Genomic DNA, 17,930 nt, shown 5'->3' on the forward strand with positions numbered 1-17,930 from the left:
TCATGGGAGGACCAGGATGAGACCTCACCACCAGCACCTCTCCACATAGCCACCAAGAGTCAAGACAGAAAACTCAAGTGCACAGAGCACTGGCTGAAGAAAAGAAGTATCTGGAAATACATTAATGTTAGGAGTAACTAAAACTTCCTGTCCAAGAAACATGAACAAAATGATCAGACTGTTTTCAAATAAGTTAATATTGCCCCAGAATAAAGTTCAAAATTATCTTTAGGTATCCTAAAATATCTATAACCCCACAAGGAGAAACTTCTGTTACATACCCTACACACACACACACACACACACACACACACACACACACACACACACAGAACGTCAAAATATAAAACTATCTTTTATATAAAGGGCAAAATTAGTAGACAAGCACAGGAAAACAATTCATAGGCTAAAGGTTAAGACTGAACACATGATTCTGAGACATGAAGACACATACCTAATTATTTGCTAATGAAAATCAATGTCTAAGATAAAAAATGTAGTACGACAAATAGCAGATTAGACATTGCAAAGACAAAGACTTGGAGATATAGAGACAGAACCACACAGATGATACGGAGGAAGTCAGACTACAAAGGGCGTGCATGAGCTGTGGGTTCTTCAGACAAAGAAGGAACAAACAGGACAGCAGCTTGAACCAATAATAGTAAATGAATTCCAAATTAAAATTACAAATCGATAGCTTCAAGAGACTCAACAAACTCAATCATGAATGACGTTAAGAAACCTGTAGAGACACAATGTTATAAACCAGAGATAAGGAAAAACCTGAAGAGGGGCCACAGGACAGGATATGACATACAGAAAAGCAAAAATCAGAACAACTGTTTTCAATAGAAACTATGAGCATACAGAAAGAAAACTATCAGGAGGCACCAGGGGGTCTGTCTCATCTCCCCCATTTGAGACACACCTAAGGCTGGTCTTCCAAGTCCTGATCTTCCTGTCTCCACCTCAAAAGAAGCGAGTTTAAAGGCATGCATGACCACATCCAGCTTTAATCTGCTGACCTTTCAAATAGGAATCAAGAACATTTTTTTTTCAAACACACAAAAACTAGAATAATACATTACTAATAAGCCAGCACTATTTAAAAAAAATGCTAGCAAAGGTCATTTAAACAGAGGAAAAAAATTCTGCATTGAAACATGGTTCCATTTAATGTAGTAGGAAGTACCATAAACAAACAATATATAGAAAAAGAGTCTTTATGGCAAAGTTCCATGGAATGTCCATTTTAAAAGAATGTTACCAAGAGAATATTTCTACTTTCTTGACTATGAGCATTACCATACTTGGAATTTGTTTTTGTAGCGTGCTTTTGTCTCCCTAAAGGACACACACACACACACACACACACACACACACACACACTGTGGGAACTAAAGAAAAGGAAAAACGTAAAGCAGAAAACAGGAAAAGACCTGAATTGACAGCTGGACCCAATGAAAGCATCTGGAGCTTGGATTTCCTCATATCCACTGCCATTCAACAAGGATTTTCTTTTCTCTTAATGGTGCCAGCAGAATGCCTGAGGTGGGCAGAACATTGCTGTTTGAGGTCCAACGTGAACCAGAATCAGTGTTTTCCTAACGCCTCTGGCTCCCCTTCCTGGGTGAGTGGGCGCGCTCGGGGGACATGTGCTCCAGGTGGAGAGCCACTGAGAACAGGCGACTCAGCCTGGAGCATGAGGCGACTCACAGATGTGCATCACAGGTGTGTCTATTCACTAAACTGGATCTGCCGCTCTCTACCTTAGTGTTCGGAAGAAAACATCTGGGGCTGACAGAAAGCAAATACATACTACATACAAGAAAGATTATTTAAGAGAGCAAATTTTACAGTTATTGAAATAATTTCTTGCAGCCGGGCGATGGTGGCGCACGCCTTTAATCCCAGCACTCGGGAGGCAGAGGCAGGCAGATCTCTGTGAGTTCGAGACCAGCCTGGTCTACAGAGCTAGTTCCAGGACAGGCTCCAAAGCCACAGAGAAACCCTGTCTCGAAAAACCAAAAAAAAAAAAAAAAGAAAGAAAAAAGAAATAATTTCTTAAAAGGTGTGAAATAGAGGAAATAACTGTTCATTAATCTAAAACAGTGATACTCAAATTATGATTTCAGAGGCAGTTTAAGGGTCACTGGGAGGTGAAGAGAGCTGAGCTCCTGAAGTAAAATAAATCTGTATTATTTCAACCTGAGCAGCTTGTTTCTTTTTATCCCATCTACTGGGATCTATACTAGACTTACTTTTAAAAGATACTGCAGAAGAGTGTTAGCTAATTAAAACAAAAATGTTCATTTAAAAATACTCTTAATTTATTAAGCATTGTGAATAAAAATTTTCTTTACATCAGAACAAAAGTATCATTCTTTGGAGAAATATCATTTCCAATTATTATAAAAACCACAATGTTCAGCGAGATTATCTTGTGTCTCACTAAAAGTGACAGGAGGTATTCCAAGGCTGAGCAGAAGGCTCAGTTAGTAAAGTGCTGAGGACCTGAGTTCAGATCCCTGGACCCATGTAGAAACCAGCTATGGTAGCATGTATGTAGCCAGTGCTGGGGAAGGAGGAGAGGCAGACAGCTCTCTGAAGCTCAGTCAAGCCAGCTTAGCTGAATGGATGAGCTGCAGTCCAGGGAGTGACCATGCTTCCAAAAAGGAGGTGGAAAGCAGCTGAGGAATGACCCCTGGTGCTGACTTCTGACCTCTGCATGTGCACAGGTGTACCTGCATGCTCATGGGTATATGAACGGGTGCACCCCCCCCCCAGCACATAGTTCAATACTGGAAGTCACTCCAGTTAATGAGGAAATAAAAGAATCATTAAACAAGAGGGCCCCTAAATCTCTTTAACAGCAGAAACAAGAAACGAACGGTCTCACCTGTACAGCACTATTAAGAAAGCAGCTGTTCTGTCCTGGTTCGTTTAACAAGCCGACAGTAGGGGCTAGGGACAGCAAACTTCCAGCCTGATAGGCTTTTCCAAGATTACCACCAGGCTTCCGTAAGAATTTTACCCAGGCCATTTTCAAGTAACTTCTTTTGCATTCAAGCTAAGTAGTAAGCTTATGCGGTGTTACTTTGGACGACAAAATGGGTGATGTCTTGAGTTGTCCGCTTAAGCCCACCACAATCCACGATAAGACTGTATGCTTCTAAGTCCATATCTTCCCTGACGGTCTACATTTCTCAGGACTTTGATAAATCAAGGTAAATGTTGAAGTTCTCCGTGCTAAAAAGCAAGGTATTTTAAACAAGGCCTTACAGGTTTTATAACTCTTAAAATTTGTAAGTTCTACACATTGATGAAAATAATTTTAACTGCTAAAAATATACGACGAATGGATCATCTTCTCTAATGTTTAAGTCATTAGTCCAGATGGGCTTAAAATATATAGAGAAGGTGCAAGGTGCAGAGCTGGCATCTGTGGGGTTCCTCTGGGCATGTTTTCTTTATGTTTCTCTAATAACGCAGCTTTTCTCTGATCCAGGTGAATTTATCAAAGGTGATTCCATATTTCATCAGCGTGACCTCAAAGCAAGTCTACAAAAAAAGAGAAAAGAAATGTTTAAATAAAAGTTGACCAAAACTTTCTCACTTCTTATTTCATATAACCACTGAATAAAGAATTACAACTCATCATCACAAGGATTAGAATAGCATTCTGAAATACAAAAATGAAAACATGTCATTTAGAATGTTTTTTAAGTTGATAGGACAATAATCACTACCTATCACAAGACTGCAATGCTCAGAGGAAGGTTTCCTAAGAAAAATGTTCTCTAAAAAAAGTAAATTAGATGTGTAGTGGTATTCTGTACTTGCCAATAATAAATTATTATATTAAATAAATATGTAATCTATAAGCAGACTTTTTCTAAAAAAGTTAGAGTTTATGTAAATTAATATAAATTACAAACTAGGCAAAGTAAATAAAAATCTCTAGTATTTTTTTTACAAATGTATGCTTCTGTTTTAATGGACTTTAAAGTTTCAACTCCTGAATTAAAAACAAGTTCTTGCTATCAGCATTTTCTTTAATCAACTGAATTTCCTCCTTGCACTCTTTCCTTTAACAAATTTGTACCAAGCCATGTACTGTACTGAGCACTGAACCTACACAATGAAGTTCAGACAATGTTTCATACAATGACAACACATTAAATTATAGAGGGCTCTAGCAGCATTACCTGGGGAAGGGTCGGGAAGCAGGATAGGATGTGTACCTTACATTTTAAGCTGGATGTTGAGAAATGAATAAGCAGCTTGTATCTACATCAAGATTTGAAGGAGGGAAAGCCAGCGGATGGCAAGGACCCAGTAAGTGTGGATAACGACTACAGGTAATTACCTGGATCAAATCTGGTCTGGTGGAGGAACATAAAGAAGCCCAGTGTGGCCAGAGAGATGCTAGAGAGGAAAGCATACTGCAAAGGGACCATAGGAAAGCAACTGCATAGGGTCGCAACAGACACCGTGTTAACTCTAGGTCAAAGTCACTGAATTCTATCTTCACAGCACACACAGATGAGCAACTGGGGGTCAGCCTACTATCACTGATCAAATATCCACTTGGTAACAAAGCACTAGAGAAGAAAGAAGAAAGACACCAGTCTCTAAAGACTCACTCAACAGACCTTGTTTCCAGGCCAGCTTATCAGTTGCTTGGTCTCAGATAAATTCTTCCCATCCCAGAGTCAAGACTTGCTCACCTCACAAATTGGGTAACAGTAATTGTCCTGCTTAAAATGTTAACTGTTTCCTCTACTTAACTCTCTAAGTTTGCAAACTCCTCTTAAAGAGATCTAAATAATCCTGAAACACATCATATATATTGTTTTTAATAAACTCAGCCATGTTTTTACAACATTAATAGAATAGCCCCCATACACTCACATGTTTGAATACTTGGCCCCCAGTTGGTAGAACTTCTTCCAGTTGGGAAGAAGTGGGAGGTGTGGACTTGTTGAAAGAGATGTGTCACTGAGGGAGGGCTCTGAGGTTTCAAACACCCACCTCACCCCCAGTTAGCTCTCTCTCCTCCTGCGAGTAGATCAAAATAAACCTTGCTGATTCTCTGTGCGTGCCTGCCTGTTCACTACCACATCATGACAGTGATGGACTCCTATCCCTCTGGAACTGCAATCCGAAACCAGCCCTTCCTTCTATAAGCTGCAGTGGTCATGGTGTCTAATCACAACAACAGAAAGTAACTAGTACAGCAGCATTTTTAATTCTTACCTTAAATCGTGTGTGTGTGTGTGTGTGTGTGTGTGTGTGTGTATGAGAGAGAGAGAGAGAGAGAGAGAGAGAGAGAGAGAGAGAGAGAGAGAGAGAGAGAGAATTCACATACCATGATATGGGCACAGAGGTCAGAGGACAACCTCTGGTCTTGGTCTGAGCTTTCTGCCTTGCTCAAGACAGTCTCGTCATTGTTTTTTCTGCTATGTAGGCCAGACTAGCTGGCCTGCGAGCTTCTGGGAATTCCCCTGTCTCTGCCTCTCAGCTCTGTGTAAGAGTGTGAGGATTAGACACTTGTGCTACCTGTTCAACTTTTATGTGGGTTCTGGAGATTCAAACTTAGGACTATATACTTTTACAAAAAGGATTTTTATCACTAACTCATCTCCACAGCCCATAAATTTCTATTTTTAATGGAAAATCGTTTTAAAATTATATTCTTTCAACAAAACTTGTCACCAATTCTATGCCATGAAGTAAGATATGTAAAGCAATTACCCCCTTTTAAGAACTCAGGTTTGTGAGGGGCACAGACACAGATACTTTAAAAATACTGTGCCTTCCATTCCCACATAAGATGTCAAACTTGAATGTGTTCAGTGCTGTCTTCTGACTCAGTGGCTCTCAAACTGAGAGTTGTGATCCCTTGGGAGTCAAATGACTCTTTCACAGGGGTCACCTAAGAACACGGGAAAACACAGATATTTACATTATGATTCATAATAACAGCCTAATTACAGTTCTGAAGTAGCAATGAAATAATTTTATGGCTGGGGGTCACCACAACATGAGGAACGGCATTAAAGGGTTGCAGCATTAGGAAGGCTGAGGACCACTGGTCCAACCTATCCCTAAAGAGTAAACAAAAGTCAGCTGTAATGAAGGGCAGGGAGAAAGTCTGAGAATACCAAAAGTAACTGGCTCCTGAGGAGGGAAGAGACAGCAGTTAAAGCGATGGAGAGCCCAAATACCACGGACCAAGAAAGACATTCCTAGTTGTAACCTTTCTATTCCAGAGAATTCTCAACCCACACAGTACAAATACAGGAAAGTACCGATATCCAGGGCCATCTGGGAGAGTCTACATCAAGACTGTATTACAGGAAAACCTGTTTATGAAGTGGTAGCAAGAACAGGCACAGCCCCTTTGTGCTCTGTCCTGCCCCCACTATACAGATTATTCTAGAGCACCACTCTTGTTAGCAGGCAATAAGAAGCCCCTTAGGAATAAATTCCCAGACTTCATGAAGTCCCTCCACTTCCTCTGCCCCCTGAAATCAGCTCACATACATATTAGAGCCTTGTCACCTGCTTCAGCACAGACAAACAGGGCTAATTTATGACTCGGTACTCCTCAGGTAACTATTGCTGGACTCTCAGAAAATGTGAACAGAGCAGAGGCAGGCCAGTGAGATGGCTCAGCAGTTGAACACACACGGTGGAAAGAACGAAACAGTTCACCTAAGTTGTCCTCTCACTGCCATATGTGTGCAGTGGTATATATATATATATATCTTTCTCTCTCTGATTCTAAATACATAAATATGCAAAAAACTAACAAAAAACAAAGAGGTAGGGAACTGAACCCTCCAATAACATAATGCGATAGTTTGAATATAACTGGCCCCCATGAGCTCAGAGAGAGTGGCACTATTAGGAGGTGTGGCCTTGGAGGAGGTGTGGGGGCTGGCTTTGAGGCCTCCTTTGCTCCGTGTAGAGTCAGTCTACTTCCTGTTGCCTGTGGAATGAGATGTAGGACTCTCAGCTCCTTCTTCAGCACCATGTCTACCTGCACACTGCCATATCCCACCATGATGACTAGGCCTCTGAACTGTACACCACCCAAATTAAATATTCTCCTTTATAAGAATTGTTGTGGTCATGGTGTCTCTTCATAGCAGCAGAAACCCTAACAAAGACAATAGAGAATGAAAAAACAGAGTTAAGACAATCAACATAGTATCAACTAGTTCACAATAATGTGTAAATTAAAAACAAAAAATTGAAAAGATAGGTCACAAAAAATTTGAATGAAAGAGAAGAAAATATTTGTGATTAATAAGTTGAGGCACCAGCACACACATGTGACCCATACATACAACACACACATACACAAATCCACAACAATGACAAAAACTTCAACACCCACCACCCCAATACTGAGCATTGTGTACTGAGCAGCAGCAGTAAACCATGAAGGAAACAAAAAAGCAGGCACCCTCAGCAGAAACACACAAGCCTAACAAGGCATCTGCAGAGGCTCCACATCCCCTCTCAACATGTATGGCCTTTCTTCTAAGAGAGGCGGTGCTTCTTTATCCTCCACTGCTCTAACTCTCTAATCTCCTCCCACCTTATCAGTGTGGTAGATACAGGTCCTTATCTGCCCTATACACTGGCCTCCTGCCAGCCACTTTCTTATGGGGTGGCTAGATCCAATGGACTTGAGACTCTGCAAAGACTGAGCAGCTAAATGGCATGCTCACCTCACAGCTGTGGTGTGTGTAAACTTGTGGCACGCTGCTCCAAAAAATGTTACTGGACAAACTCTGGTATACACCACTAGGTAGCATCCTGAACTCCTCTCAAGGTTTGAATCCACAGGTCCTCCCTTCTTGTTCCTCACCCACTAGTGCGGGTGCATACTTAGAGACACCTCTCCTTCCTGCTGGCCCTGCCCCCTCTTCTCTGAGGCTGAAGATGTTCCTTGAGCCTCTCTGTCTAAACAGACTCCAAGCTGCCTGCCTTCCCTCTTAGAGCTCTGTGAGGGAATGGCTATCCGAAACTGGACGCGGGCTGAGCAAGAGCCACAAAAGTCCTTGTTGTAAGTAACTTCCGAGTGAGAGGAACACCTAGTTCCACACGGGGCCTGGGTGCTCAGACACTAGGGTATACTCCAGAACAAAAGTACCCAAATCACCTAAACCCTTCCAGGCCAGGGCTTGTTTACAGCCACTCTCCAGAGAGACCTTGGGACCAAATTAAAGGAAAAAACAAAAACAAAAAAAACAAAGCAACAGTGCTTTTATGTAACAATGATCCCATTTGATAAGCAATGAAGTGTGAGAACATGTTTGTTTTATGTGAATGAACATCCAAGCAATTTCATTTGTTATTTGAAATAGAATTGCTCAACCTGGAGAAAAAGAGAGAAAAATCCTGTGCCAAAAATAACTATGAATTCTAGGCTAGGCACATTTATATAATTCATAAAGGTATCTGTGTGTGTGTGTGCATTTGTGTGTTCACAAATGCAAAAAGATAAACTAAATCTCAAGAAATGTAATAAAATAATGTTAGAATCATGCAAAATTAAAGGGACTCTCAGTAAATTCAATATCAAATTGTCATGGAGAATTGTTGTAGGAGTGAGAAGTAAATAACAAACCAACAGTTTAAGTGATAAAATGTGAGGTTAATAAATAGAACTCAATGACAAAGCAATATATATGAAGCTTAAAAGCTGCTAAAATTTGAAGTTCTGAATGCAACAGAAAGCAAAAGACTGAATATAAATCAAAAGACTAAAAAAAATAAGAAAACAATCCTTCTCTCCAAAAAGAAATGAGACAAGGTTGCAATAACTACAACCAACAAAACACACAAGGAACTGCTGAAGGCTACAAACAAAACAAGTTTACAAGTGGAAGATCGGCTAAGACTATACATCAACAAATGGAGAAGACTAAATTGTAACAAACACACACTCCAACCTTGGAATTTCACAAACTGAAACACACTATATACCCATCAAACTGGCAAACTTCACATCAGGACTGTGGCACTACTTGAGGTAAATGGCTAGTTATAATAGATGGATATTTTGTGATAGACTAATGATAACTATGTAAAGGAGTACGTGCATAAGAGCAACAAATCCGAAGGTTGGTCCAGGAATGTGTGAGAAATACCACGGTCCTGGGCACGACAGACTGCTAAGGGAAGGAATACAAGGTACCCTTCAGAAAGCAAATCAGCAAAGCATATGAAGCAGGAAGTTGAAGGTGCTAGCAATGTCTGGCTTTACCATCTCCAGGTCCAACAGCTGAGCAGCAAAAACCAAGCAAACTACAGGGACTCCAACCCTAAAAGACGCCCTAAGGCTGGGTTGGCTGTTACTCTTACCTCATATTAATCCCAATCCTTTTACACACTAATATATATATATATATATATATATATATCTGATTTTTCTCTGCTGTGTATACTATGGCCAGTATAGTACTCAATAAGATAAAATTAAAGCAGTTTGGAAGATACTAGTATCAACTTCTTTTCACTATCATTATTTTTAAATCCAGGATTTAAAAACTAGCCTGCTTTTCTGAATCGTGGTTAGTCACTAAAATCCATTACTCTAGCGTACATCTGGGGGCATTTGACTTGCAATCACTACCATGGCCAACTGTTTCTGATCCCCAATAGCTCTCTCAAGCCTCTTCATAGTCATAACCTTTGCCAGTGTAGAGAGCAGAAGTAAAATAATGTACACACACACATGTACATGCATGAACACACATACACATCCTTACACAGTGTACACCCTGCTCTCCAAAACATGAAGACAGGCAAGATGCGATCCATTGATGGTATCTGTGTTTTATGATACGACGATGACAGCAGTTTTGGGTTTTTTTGGGGGGGGAGGGAGTTGGAGTTGGGGCAATCTAATGATAGGAGCCCTTAAAAGCAAAGAGGGCTTTCTATAGCTTGTGGGGAGTGAGGAGAAGGTGGGCAGATTTCACTCCGGTAGGGCAGCAAGGATGTGGAGCCCACATGAGGACTGTGGGGAGCCTTTAAGACCAAAGACCCGAGATTTTAGTCCTACAAGGAAAAGAATCTGCCTGTTAGCAGATTCTTCCCTGAGGACTCTGCCAGCCAGAAGCCTACCCACGCCACACTCTGGCCTCAGCCTTGGACAACACAGAACAGAGACCTTGTAGAACCCATCTGGACTGGCTCACTAAAAGCTGAAAAAGAATGAATAGGAATTATTTTAAGTTGCTAAATTTGTGGTAATTTGTTACACCACAATAGAGAACTATGACACCCAACTGAAGCAAGTATGCATCTGCTTTTTGTTCCCACAATTTTAATTTTCTACAATTTCACACAAATGAAATTGTACTCTTATTTCTACTGAACAAACTCTTTGAGTTTCACCAATTTACTGCACAACTCAGCAACTGTCCACTCCTTTTTAAGATTAAGTACTGTGAATTAACATACTAAAATTTATATTTTTGGATTGCTTCCAACTGAGTTATTGTAAATAAGCATGAACACTGAGTGCAAGCCTTTTACAGTCTGTTTTTGGCTGGTTTGTTTTTCCCCATTTCTCTTGGGATGATATTGAGTGGGATTACTGGGATGTATGCTTGCTCATGTGTCACGTCATAAAAAATAATCACCAGAGTGCACTGCAAACTTCCAAATACCAGTTTTCCATTCCCAACACTGGCATGGGAGAGCTGTAGCTATGCCAGGTCTTCACTAACACTGTTACCTCACTCAATGTCTCTTACTAAGAGACACTGCTGCTTCTGGTATTGTTACAGTGTGGCCGGAACACACACTTCTAGGGCGAGTGATACTGAGCAGCCTTTCCCAGGCTCAGGTGCCTTCCTCTCTCGGGAAAGACTTATGCTCAGTCTTCTAGTCATGATCTTACTGGCTTGTATGCCTTTAGGAATTCTTTAATTTTGAAGTTCTAAATTCTGGTGAAGTCTAACTTATCAAGATGTTAGATTTTACACCTGTTTTTTTTTTTTTTTTTTTTGGCTTGCTTTGGCAGCTATAACAAAATACCTTTGTTTAGATTTTATAAATAATAAAAAAACCTATCGTTCGCAGTTTTGAAGGCTGGGCATACAAAGACAACAGCGGCTGGTGAGGGCTGACTTTCTTCTTCATCCACACATGGGAGAAGAGTTGAGCAAGGTTACTCCAGCCTCTTCATTCATGAAGGTTTTGTTTTCCTGACCTCCCCTAAACCTCACCTGTTAACACTACTGCACCGGGATGAGGTGCCCACTTAGGTATTTTAACGGTTCGCAAACATTCACACAATAACAACTATTAATATACCTACATCCTACCCTCTGGCCTCACTTCTAGCTACCTGACCTTCGGCATTTTCCATTCCAGAAGACTGGCCCCTTGTCATTCAAACATGTATCTAGCAAACTCCCACTCTCCTGAGCCTTGATAGTGGAATGGCTCTGCCTGGAATTACTAGTGCTCCCTGATCCCAGTGGCTTTGTCTTCTCTCACTTCTAAAGCCCCACCTTCAGCTACTTAAAGTACTTCAGCTACTTAAAGTTGCAAACCACCGTGACTTCCATCTTCCCTTCCTAACTCCCCTGCTCTACTTTTCTCTCCCTTGGCACTTTGTACCTTCTAAAACACTATATAACTGACCTACTGTGTATTTTATTTACTGTGTCCTCCACTCAGTTCTCTGAAAATGTAAAGCAAATCTCAAGCCTCTTCAGTGCTTATTGAAAAGTAAGTTATTGAGGGGAAAGGAGAAATTTGAAATAACAAGGACTCTCGAGTGTTCCAACAAAGATCACCTATCAGTGTCCAACCTTCTGACACTGAAATATGATGCTGTCATCTACAAACATGTCCAGTTGCACTCATAGCTAGGCTGGGACCAGGCTGCCCTTGGGCTGCAGACACAGACAATTTCCTACCCTCTGGCAGCCAGCTCAGTGTCGGTACTACACCCCCAAGGATACAGTAGAAGTACGCCATGCCTATATGGCAGCACTATAGAGGAGGGAAAACTTGTGCGGCTCAAGCAATTATCTAAGTTTGGGAAAGTTATTAGAAGACAAGGGCTTCGATATGCAGATTAGGATGTTTAGAAAAAGCCTAAGCATGAAGTACTGATGGGCAAAGAATGTCTACCTGACTCTTGACAAAGATGGAATCCATGTTCCGATACTTACCTCATAAAATAACATGAGGATACCCCTAGCCAGAGAAAGTAATAGAAGGGGCACCTGGCAAAGGCCTGAAATGCCTCCCAATTTGCCTTAACATCTCTTTCCTGATCAGTCGTCTTCTTAATCTTGAGATGATGATGGCTCACACAGCTCCAGGTTTCCTCAGGTACTCTGAGTTCTATAGCAACACAATGTAACCCAAGGATGAAGTAGCCTACCATCCTCTGTCAAATCAGAATCTGCTTCAGCAGTGTGGTGTGGTTGGAAGTTGAAAGGAGAATGGGAAAAGAAACAGAATCTGACAAAAGTAAGGGCCTAAGAGAGAGAAACTAACCCACTACCCTTTCAACTTTGGAAACTCAATAAGGGGAGGAGATGGCCAAAAATAAGGCTTAGAGAAGAAAGAATTTAGGGCTTGCAGTGGTTGCTCATGCCTACCAACCAGCACAGCAATCAGGAGGTTAGCACCTCCTGGGTTGGCTTAGGCTACAATGGTGAATTCCTTGTCTCAAAATAAAAGATAAGGAAAAATTTCTGACTTATTACTTAACATTTTATTAATATTTGAATATCTAGTACCTAGCACATTGAGTATATTAGAAAAGGTTTACTTAGAAAAACCTATCCCAGAAAAACTCAAAAGCTAAATTAGAAACAGAGAGATGGCTGATCAGTTAACAGTGGTTGCTTACCCAGAGGATCTACATTCGGATTCCAGCATCCATATGGCTGCTCAGAACTATCTGTAACTCTGGTCCCAGGTGATTCTAGTGAGCTTCTGGCCTCTGTGGATACCCAGCACACAGATGGTGCACAGGCATACATTCAGGCAAAAATACCCATACAGATGTGGGATTCCCCTCTGTGTGCTGTGAATATCATTGTTTAATAAAGGAACTGCTTTGGGCCTATAGCAGAGCTATAGAGGAACAGAGCTAGGAAACTAAGCTGAATGTTGGGAGAAAGAAGGAAGAGTCGAGAGAAGCCATGTAGGCTCACCGGAGCAAGACAGGACTTTACCTGGTAAGCCACAACCACGTGGTGATACACAGATTACTAGAAATGGGTTAAATTAAAATGTAAGAGCTAGCTGATAAGAAGCCAGAGCTAATGGGCCAAACAGTGATTTAAATCATATGGTTTCTGTGTGATTATTTTGGGGCTAAACGGCCAGAACTAACTAGCGGCCTCCTCCAACAGTTCAATATGATAAAACTTCACACTATTGAAAGGCTACCATTTTATTTACTAGAATAGTTAGGGTGGGACTGAAGTTGTAGAAGTTCTGTGATCACAGCATTGGCCTACCATGGGGATTTAGTTCAATCCCCAGTACCAAAACACAACCACACACATACACACACCTACAATAGTGAAGGTTTACATAAAATGTTATTTCCCAAATTACAAATATGAATAGATGAGACAATTTGAGCCCTGTAGACACTTCCAGTGGCCCAAGACAGCCTTTCCTGATAACATTTTGATTTTAAAGAAAAAGGCATGTTTTTAAAAAAAATCAAAGTCACACAGAAAACCAATATATTAAAATTCACTTCTAAGCCTCATATAGTGGTGCACACCTATTATTTCAGCACCTGGGAAGCTGAAGGAGGAGGACTATAAGTCTGAGGTTAGCCTAGGCTATTCAAAGGAAGACAAATAATAAAATTATAAGTAAATACTACATTTATGATTAGGGACCAATAAAGAATTAGTAGAGAATATGAATTAACTTTGAAAAGAATAGTACAAATGTGTTTGCTTAGCCTCTCTCTATATGCAGTACACACACACATACACACATATATTATATTATTCCTATTTTTTTAAAAAAAATTAACCTGCCAAGATTCGGGTGTTATATAAAATTACTTAAGATTTCAAAAACTTGTAAGGCTTTTATATGTATGGCGGAGCAGTTACACCTATTTCTATTATATACATACACTGTAAACAAACACCTTAAAAATCACTTAGATACAAAGTGAATCATCTCCCATACCAACACATTTGTACTCACACTAATTTCTGCTTTTCCAAGATGACACACGTCCTTCCTTAACGCAAGATCTCATGAAGAGCTCCCTATCTTAGCACATTGTGTCTGAAATGTTTGCACATGCACTATATAAGCTACCAAGGTTGCTGCGGATTGTCATTAGGGTCTATAATTAGGGCGCACCTTATAGTTACAGCAGCGAAACAACAAGTCTGCTAGGTATTTCAGTAACTTCACACCTGGGTCTGCTAATGTAAACCATCACTGTGTAGAGATCAAATGTATTTTCAGAAAGCTGTGGAGTCAAGCAACATTCGTCCCTTCTCCAACTAGAGGAGGTCCAGCAAGTCTCGAAATGGAAGCAACTGCCTTTAGCTTCTAAAAGTGCATCATCACCCCTTAAAATAGGTTAAGTTTCTTTCCAGTCCTGTTAAACTTCGTCCTGTTAAAACAAACTTCTAAGCCCTTGGACACTAAAACCGCACTTCTTGACACCACAGTCAAAATAAATGTCTGAGAGTAAACAACATAAAAAGTATCTTGAATCAGACAGAGTTCAGACTGAAACGGGAAGGGCACGTGGGCTTTTCTTTTCTTTAAGTAGAAAATGCGTCCTACCCTAAAATGACAAACTTTTTATTTAAAAGCAGTGTGACGTCTACATCTTTTAGAGAAAGCACTAATGAACTATTAGTGTCACGTCCCATGAGTTGGACCTACAACTTTATGAATTAAAAAAAAAAAACTAAGGAAAAGGCTTCGGGATGGGGGGGGTCTCTTGATTTTTACAGTTCGGGAAGTGTACCTCTTGGTACCCATTGATACTATCATTGGTTTGATTTACATACCAAATAAATCACTTTCATTAAGTGTCTAGTCAGTAATCATGGCCCTAAACAAGGTGTTAAAGGAGTTCATTTAAAAAGCCTCTAAAAGAATAAGGCAGAAGCCTTATTTTTCATACTACAGCTCCCACCCACAGTTAAGTCTGTTTGGATGAATCACACATTACATTTGCGGAACGTTTCCTTCGTTTTTCCTATTAATTTTTATTTAACAGGATGAAGGACCGTCATCGTCATCCCAGACTTGAAGACGACAGAAAATAAAACTGACAAGTTAACAATTTAACTAATTCTTCCCATCATAACTTCGTGTCAGCACTTGCTACACCTTTTAAATGGGAAAATTAGCATGCTGTTTTCCAAATGTTTCAGTGCTAATCACAAAGTACTTAAGTTTACCGTCCATGTACCTCAAAAGCAGCCTTCAAAATATCGTTGGGGGGGGGGTATGTTTCCAGATATGGAAAACTGCAAAGAGATAAGGACGTGAGGTTATGTTTTGGAAGCCTTTATCAGGTTCTGCATGGATAAAGCAAACCCCCTGAGAATAACAAAACCTCCAAACAGGCTCAGATTGCAGGCTTTCAGAGCCTCCCTGTTACACCTGTGCAGGCACTTCCTGTTCTCCTGCGCCGCCGCCGCCGAGTAGTTCGGGTAATTGTACCGTAAAGCGCCGCTTGGAAGCTAAACATTAACTTTGTCCATCTCCGTACAGCGACTGAGAAACCGCCACCCCAAGATTCTAGCGCATCCAATCCAGCCCGCTCCCCCGAGGAGGGACGCCAATCATGCGGGAGCCCCGGAGAAGGCTGAGTGCCCAGGCGACAGCGGGGCTGGACCGCGAGGGACAGGAGCCTGGACAGCACATCCCGACCCAGCCAGATCCCGCCGTCAGCCCGCGGCCACCGGGCTCAGCGCGCCCGATCGGGCGGGAGGGCGGGCGGGCGAGCGGGAGCAGGCCGAGGGGGGCGCGGGTCCTCCGCCCTCCGCCCAGCGGGGGCTTCCGAGACTCACCCCAAGCTCGACCTCCCGAGCGCCGCAGCCTTTGCAGTCCCGCCGGCCCGCCTCCGCCTCGCGCCGCCACCCACCACGTCGTGACAGCCGAACCGAACCGACGCGCACAGGGACAGACAGCCACGGCCGCTTTCGGCCGCCCGACGCGCGCAGAGCATGCGCGCACACCCGAGAGCCAGGGGCCGGTCTGGCCAGTGACACCTGCGATCAACAGGTCCCCGGACCCCGCCCTCCCTCCCTCGCGTCAGGACGCTCCGCCCCCTGGCGCAGGCCCCGCCCTCCCGCCGCGCCCCGCCCCCGCACGTGAATTCCCAGCTTTCCTGCGGGTGATGCTCCAGTTCCGCGGGGCTCTGTGAGGCGCGAGATCCCGCGAGAACAGGGCTTTTTTTTTTTTTTTGACGCGGGGGCGTGGCGCTCGGGGCGGGCCGTGGGGGAAAAGACGTGGCGGCCACCCGAGCGGCGTCCCTGGCACTGGACTGTGTCCACAGCAGACGCGGTGGTTGTGCCGTTCTCCGCCTTGGTATGCGGTTTTGTAATCCGAGTGCGGATCCGGCGGGAGCTGGTCCGAGGTTCCGCGGATCCAGCCGTTGCTGGCTCGGCGCCCCGGGGTCCTCACGGCTTGCCGGGAGTCGGGACGGTTTGTTGGCGGTTGAATGGTTTCCTTTGGCGTGAATGTATTTTCCCCTCGCTGGTGGTTTCGTGACCGTTAATAAAATAAAAACCTTAATTAGCGTGTTGACCCGGTTAATATTTGTCAGGAAATTTGGCAGCTTCGTTTCCGTGTTTTGGAACAGGTTTTCAGTTGGAAGCTGCTGCTGAGAACCAAGCTAATCTTTGCAAAACCTTCCTTAGGGATCGTAGTGAAAAGAGAAAACAAAACAAAAAACCTGCCTGGCTGTCTGGCTATCAAGATCTCTCCAGAGTAGACGTGGTCTTGAAAGATCTTTCCCAAGCTGGTATGTGTAGAACGCAGTGATAAAAACAGACTTGGGTGAGCTCACAGATGACTCTAAAGCTTACCTGAAGAGACGATGAGGAAGCCTTAGAAGTTGGTGGGTGACATGCGGCAAGTTTATTGCGCTTGAAACTGAATCTCTGAGAATTTATTGAGCCTCTTTACCACATAAGAGAAGTAGAACGAAATGACGCTACCCTCCGCAGGAGTGGAGGGAGGAGAAACCGGCTCTTAGGAAGTTAAAGTAACTGGTATTATGCCATGTCCTCCTGGCCCCTCATCAACCTCTCTGATGTACTTGGAGCTTTTTTCTTCCTCTGGACCCTTTATTCGCAGCACTCCATTTTATGGTGTTGATATTGTCGTCAGCCACCTCTTCCTCATCACCCACTTAGCCTATCAGCTCTATTAAATACAGAGCACTCCGAGGTGTGTATCTTCATACTGGATCCGTCTAACGGTATCCATTTGGATTTCACATGAGTGCCTTAAATATGTCCTAAAATAAGCCTGGACATCTTTATCTTATCCTGAGAGCAGTCTTCTCCCCATTCATCTGTACTGTTTCTGTTCTGTTCTTCAAATAATGTCACCCCAGAGCCCTTCTCTTCATCCCACCTCACTATTGCCAAGTCTAAATATCTCTCAAACCCACCTGTTGTAATTCTCCCTCATCCTTCAAGGGATCATTTTATCTTCTAATTTCTTCCTCCGACCTCCGTTCTATTAGTATCTTTTCTAACATGAAAATGAACTTTTTTCAGGCACCTTCCTTCATTATCATTTGCATTGCCCTTTGTGATCTTATCCCAATACTGGTAAATCACACCTGACATTTCCTCAGTTTCTTCACGCTCGCTATTCCAGAATCCCCACTATTCTGTCATCCTGCGAGGGCC

General features: G+C 42.4%; 1 protein-coding gene across 2 annotated transcripts in view; it reads right to left on the bottom strand.

Annotated features, from left to right (window-relative positions):
* Usp53 (ubiquitin specific peptidase 53) overlaps positions 1–16,244 on the bottom strand; it is a 46,539-nt gene extending 30,295 nt beyond the window's left edge. The window contains exons 1-2 of one of the 2 annotated variants that reach the window (XM_050138674.1): positions 16,077–16,244; positions 2,903–3,564 (exon numbers count right to left, since the gene is read on the bottom strand). In XM_050138674.1, coding sequence (XP_049994631.1) covers positions 2,903–3,046 — 144 coding nt within the window. In that variant the 5' untranslated portion in view covers positions 3,047–3,564; positions 16,077–16,244. Of the gene's footprint in view, positions 1–2,902; positions 3,565–16,076 lie in introns of those variants that run through there. The other variant, XM_050138753.1, reaches the window with a different exon arrangement.
* Positions 16,245–17,930: the final 1,686 nt, after the last annotated feature.

The sequence above is a fragment of the Alexandromys fortis genome, unplaced genomic scaffold (genome assembly GCF_014885135.2).
Source record: "Alexandromys fortis isolate MF-2015 unplaced genomic scaffold, M_Fortis_MF-2015_v1.1 scaffold_19, whole genome shotgun sequence".
Taxonomy (NCBI): Eukaryota; Metazoa; Chordata; class Mammalia; order Rodentia; family Cricetidae; genus Alexandromys; species Alexandromys fortis.